The 6,000-nt window shown below is 42.3% G+C and overlaps 1 protein-coding gene across 6 annotated transcripts in view; it reads left to right on the plus strand.

Moving 5' to 3' along the window:
- The window catches only part of pdzd2 (PDZ domain containing 2), a 599,663-nt gene extending 593,978 nt beyond the window's left edge, over positions 1-5,685 (plus strand). For all 6 annotated transcript variants that reach the window (XM_038790713.1, XM_038790714.1, XM_038790715.1 and 3 more), the window contains one exon: positions 3,008-5,685. In XM_038790713.1, the coding sequence (XP_038646641.1) occupies positions 3,008-3,174 (167 nt within the window). In that variant the 3' untranslated portion in view covers positions 3,175-5,685. The remainder of the gene's footprint in view (positions 1-3,007) is intronic.
- The last annotated feature ends 315 nt before the right edge of the window (positions 5,686-6,000 follow it).

The raw sequence follows: 6,000 nt of genomic DNA on the forward strand, positions 1-6,000 counted from the left end.
TTAAGAATGTAGCATCAGGCAGCTTTCCTTTTCAGAAGTACCTTTGCAGAGTCCTTACGCCCTCTTCACAACTTACTTTTCTACATATCTTTGTGTCATCGTCAAATTTATCAATCAATCATTTGGTCCCTTCAACCAAATAAAGACAAATGTAAAATTAACTGTTCAATTCATCTGCCATTTCCTTGTTGTCCATTCCCCATTCTCACTCTCTAGAGGACCAGTATCCACTTTACTTACTCTCTTGCTTTTTAAATACCTGTAGAAACTCTTACGATCTGTTTTTATATTTCTAGCTAGTTTTCTCTCGGACTATATAATTTCTCCCTCCTCATTAATCTTGTAGTCATTCTTTGCTGTTAATAATAATCACTTATTGTCACAAGTAGGCTTCAATGAAGTTACAGTGAAAAGCCCCTAGTTCTTCACTTTCTATCCAATCTTCTGACCTGCCACTCATCTTTGTGGCGTTATAAGCTTTTAGATACTATCTTTAACTATTTAATTAGCCACAGATGGTATGTCCTTCCCTTGGAGTCTTTCTTTCACACTGGAATGGATCTTTTCTGAGTATTACGAAATATCATTTTAAATGTCTTCCACTGCATCTCTACTGACGTATGCGCTGAGTCCCAGGTTCGATCCTGGCCCCGGGTTACTGTCTGTGTGTAGTTTGCACATTCCCCCTGTGTTAGCGTGGGTCCAACCCCCACAACCCAAAAAGACGTGCAGGCTAGGTTGATTGGCCGTGCTAAATTACCCCTTTATTGGAAAAAACGCTACATTTAAAAAAAAATCTCTACTGACATACCCCTTAATCTAACTTCCCACAATACATAACCACAATAATTTTCAGCACTAGCCATTTGTGTACAGTTTTACATGGTTCTATGTGTCTCCAGCCGCCCACCACTATCCCAGGCACATTTATGTAAGTTCTGTACTACAGGTGCAATATTTGTGAAAATCTCCGAATTACACTGGTTGGCCTTATAATTATTTAAATTAGCTGATGTCCAGTAAGGTTAGACTTCAGTGAGAATGAAGTGCACCTAGTATATTAACAATTCCTGCTAGCTGTATGATGTTTGTGAGGAACTCATAGTTTTAATGAGATTTTGTGACTCACAGTGGTCATTGACATCTGGGTGGGTTGCTGAGTAATCCATGGGATCTGTCTTGGTTATATCTGCCATTTAACATGCCTTGTGGTGGGTGTGACCACAGTTGGCCTGTTAATTCATATTCACCTCATGTTACTTCTCAACATTAGAGTATAAGGCAGGTATTATAAATTGTTTTACCTTCCTGAGACTCTGGTAAAATTGCTTTTGTTTGCTTAAAACAGTGGAATCTTGTGACTTATTCTCCTAGTGGGTAACTGAGATTTCATATCTTCTCTGTTTTTTAAAATGTTACTGGTCCCTAACCAGATCATTAACATGTCATTGGGAAGGTGGAAATACCAGTGGCTCAACAGCACAGGCAGCAAAATGCTTCAACTCCTGGTCAAATGAGCATTACTGCATATTATTCAGAACCTGACTTTTTTCGACAGGTATAAATTGTGCATTGCCAACCGGGCCACTAGATGGAGCTCCTCTCCATCCCATGGTAAAGGCTTTTGCTTTCTAACAAATAATTGCAATTTGAAATAAAAATATTTTTTGCTGGGGGGGGGGGGGGGGGGGGGGGGGAGCATTTTCTTTCATGGTGGAATTATGGGACATTAAACCTACTGCAGTCGTACCACCCCGATCAGGACTCCATCAGTACTGCTGAGGCTGCCACTGCCTGCTTCTGCCCCATCTGACAGATGTAAATGCCAGAGTGGGAGGAGTTCTCCTGCGGATTTTGACTTTATCTTGCCCACCAGTCACCACTTTCTGAGGCCCCATGGAGTTGGTACCAATGAGCCTCAGAGAGCGGTGCTACTCCACACAGTCATCCAAGGCTGGAATCAAAACCTGGAACAGTGAGGCAGCACTGCTAACCACTGTGCCACCGTGCATCCAAATAAAGTCACATCCTTACCAATGCTTTTCTTCAACGTAAAGCCCGTGCCCTGGCCAAATGATGCAATCCCTGGTGTTCTTCTCCTGGTGGCATCTCATTTGAGAATCTTTCTGGAAATCTACTGATGTTTTAAAAATCCAGAGGAAGGAAGATGGGGCTTGGCTTGATACGGAATGGTGCACTGAAGCCCTGTTCCACTGCAGCCCCACCCGAAAGAGAACTCATGCCCCCATTTAATGGGTTTCATCACTACCAGCAAGATAAAAGGACTGACAAGATTGAGATTGGTGACCAAGGAAATTTGAGTCCAATCACATGGGAGGGAAGACTGTTATAGGATTGAGATATCTCAAAATAACTTACATTTTTAAGTCAGAATCATTGAGGATTTTGGAAGATATGCACATCAGTGCTGTTGTCTAATCATGTCAACACACGGCACGCAATTGTGAAATTGGTACTGTGTTACTTACTCCCTTTAATATCACCATACAAGGGGCGCGATTCTCCCAAAAGGGAACAAATTTCCTTGGCGAGTGCATTTAGCCGCGTGTTTCCCGGCGCTCGCAGTAGCGAGAAACACATGGCTATCAAACATGATTTGCGTTGTGTAAGGGGCCTGGACGGGCAACATGCATTCAAAGCCACACGCAGCCCCGTTTTATACAGCGGGGAGCCCAGCTCACCGGAACCCAATTGCTGAGGCCTCCAAAGCAATCCCCAAACCCTCCCAATTTGCCAAAAAGTGATCCCGCCTACAATGGGCGGGATTACATCGCTGGATCTTGCGAGGCGTTCCGGTGCAGCGTGGTCATTGGATTGTGCCCAATGTTTTATTCCTGTACTGGCTGCTCTGCCTCTAAAGCAGAAAGGACAAAGCCACTTAAAAATAAACAGAATTTAAACAGGGCCATTCCGCCTTTCAAGACTTTCACTACAACTGAATTCCATGGCATTATTCACATTATATTTTACCTGTTGTAACCTGCAGGCGGCGCTTCTGAGCAGTCGGGAATGATCGATGTTGGTGACGAATTGCTCGCAATCAATGGCAAGTTCCTGCATGGCCTCATGCACTATGATGCTTGGAACATCATCAAGTCTGTCCCTGAAGGACCTGTCCAGTTACTAGTTCGGAAAATTAAGACATTTGACTGATTGTCGCCTAATCGATAATATCACCACACCAAAATGAAGTGATAACACACGGAGTAGTTGACAATTTTCTCAAATCCCAACAAAATTACCTCTGCCAAATTTGGCTTGAAAATAGGGAAAATAACAAAGAGAATTGTGAATATTTCAGATCAAGGCCTTTTCATTACAATAAATCTGTTTTACAAGAAAAGGTTAGAGAAAAAGAAATTTCAAATTCTTTTTTTGTATTCCAGAGCAGACAATGGAGCTCAAATGATGTTCAAATAATCCAACACTGGGACTTACTTTTTGGTAGGCTCAGCACTGATGCTTGCACAAGTCCATTATGATACTTAAAGATCCCCAAATCAAGCTACTCAAAAAAATCATTGCCTGAAATGAAGTGTATACTCACTCAATAGAGGCTTATACTCATTCTGTAGAACTTAGATGCACAATGGTAAGAATCCAGAGCTTAAGAGGCCTCCAGTTGTGCACAGTTATACTGCCAGTGTTTAACCTAACTGAAATGGAGCAGTTTACAAACAGAGCATTGGAACACTTCCTGCAGAATATCCAACCTGGGCCATCCTATCAGTCAAGATATTGGCATATGGAATTACCTAGAGCTAAGGAGGAAGAATTGCAATCTATGTAAGAGGTTGATCCGCCCAGATTCCAGACTGACTGCTCAACCACCCATAGTTTCCTGGAATACTGCAGAGCTGCTTGGCTGACGTATCAGAGAATTGATTCTGTCTTAGGCTGTTGAATTGGTTCCAATCTTTCATTGCTGACGCATTACCATTTAGGCTTCTCAACCCCGTTGTGATCCTGCTTACTTCCCCACGCCTGAAGGATCGGAGTCACTCATGATTATTAAACATCAGCCAAGTACAAGTTTGAGATATTCGTACGCAGGCAGCAGGTACCAGGAAGCATGAAGGAGCAACATTTCACCATCTCTTTGACCATAGCATGGCACACACCATACCCCTGAGCACTGTGATTCCACCAGCTAGAAATGTGAAGCTTACAGGATCCACTTGTCCTCACTCATTGGAAGAAACAAACCCTGGAGCATACGTTTTCTTGTTCATCCACAAGGAAAGATTACAACTCCAGCAACAGTCATTCCAATTCTCAGGGTTTCCTTGTTATTGTCTCTGCTTGTAAAGAAAGCATTATGTATTGGCAGTAATTATGTGGATCTATTCTCAATTAATATTAACCCCCCCTTTATTAAAATCAAGTGTTAAGTGTCTGTATTGAAGAACAGTAAGTGGGTTTCCCTCTTCAGGACCCTGGTATAATAATTTGGTGGGATGGGAGCAAACTACCACGCCAGACACTCATAATCTTCCAACTATTTATTCTAATAGGCACTGCATAGTCAGCAGCTTATGCCCATTTAATTTGATTAGTGGTTGACCCTGCTGCGACCTGCCTGGGTGCTGACTGTTCCAGTGCCTGTAAGGTTAAAAGGTTGTTCTTTCTTTACACATGGCCATGAGCAACAAGGCCCCAATTGCTCATCTCCGCAATCAAGCTACATTTACCACAGATTTTCATCCTGCAGTTTTCAAATAAGGACTCAAGTACACTTAAGTTATTTCATTGGTGAAAGCATGTTCAAACTGGCATTGGGCGACACACCTTTTCCCTTATTCTTACTTCAAACTGGCAAATCACAGTGTGACATCATGGGCTGGATTTTGGCTACTCAGGCGGGTAGCTGGAGCCGGGAAATGTCCCGACTTGCCAGACCCACCTTGGTTAAAAAGTACCCCAAAACACACACAATCACACCTCCCAACCATCCCCATGATCCCTCATATCCCCTCATATCCTCACTGCCAACTCATATCCTCCACTCTCATTCCATGGCCCTTCATACCCTCCAAATAAACTCAATGCCAACTCCTGTCCCCCACCCAACCCCTTGGCTCTTTGTACCCTCTTTGCCCTACACCTACTCCTCTTGGCTCCTCATACTCCATGTCAACTTATACCCGCACCTAACCCTTTAGCTGCTCATACCCTACATGCCAACGCAATGCCAGCTAATCCAATATCCACAATGGCAGATCTTATAAACCATGTAGAGATGGAAAAAACTTCTAACAACCGAATACAGCTCTCACTCCTGCACACTTGCTAGAGAAAAAGCTCCCATATAAACGTTTTTGAATCTCTTCAAGTGGTTCATCTTTCATTAAAAAATAAACAAACTCCTCTTCAGATCCCATATCAAAGACAGATAATCCTTTAATAACCTCTTTAAACTGTCAAGCTATGAACTCAGAACCCCCTGGTGAATTATTATAGCTTTTGAAACTCAGCCAAGCAATCATAAAATAGGCCTTCAGGAAATAACAACAAATAACTCCACTGAAATCGTATGACCAGGTGCTACTTTTTTTCCCTAAGTTGTAGCAGGTAACTTGTCAATAAAAGCAGGTCTGCTGAGTTTTTTTTAACTCTTAGACACAGTTGTATCTTTTTTTTTGGTTTAAAGAGCAGGGGATATTTTTTTAAAATCAGATTATGGTAGTTATACAGACTTACTCACCTTTCAACAGCATTTATATCTACTCCATCAATTTGTGAATCTCACACTGCTGGCTAAGGCCAATGGATCAGCCAAAAAGGTATCTGTTTGAACTCAACACTAAGATCAAAAGGCCCTGATGCGTTTGGGTCCTGTGTGAATCACACTCTACCCATTTTCTCCTACCAGCATAAACTGGATCTGTCTGACGTGAGGTTTAACTTCCACATCCAGCTCTAATCCATCATTTTTAAATGTCCATGGAATCTTCTAGAAAAGTGTGGCTCCAAGAGCAG

This window comes from Scyliorhinus canicula, chromosome 3 (assembly GCF_902713615.1).
Source record: "Scyliorhinus canicula chromosome 3, sScyCan1.1, whole genome shotgun sequence".
Taxonomy (NCBI): domain Eukaryota; kingdom Metazoa; phylum Chordata; class Chondrichthyes; order Carcharhiniformes; family Scyliorhinidae; genus Scyliorhinus; species Scyliorhinus canicula.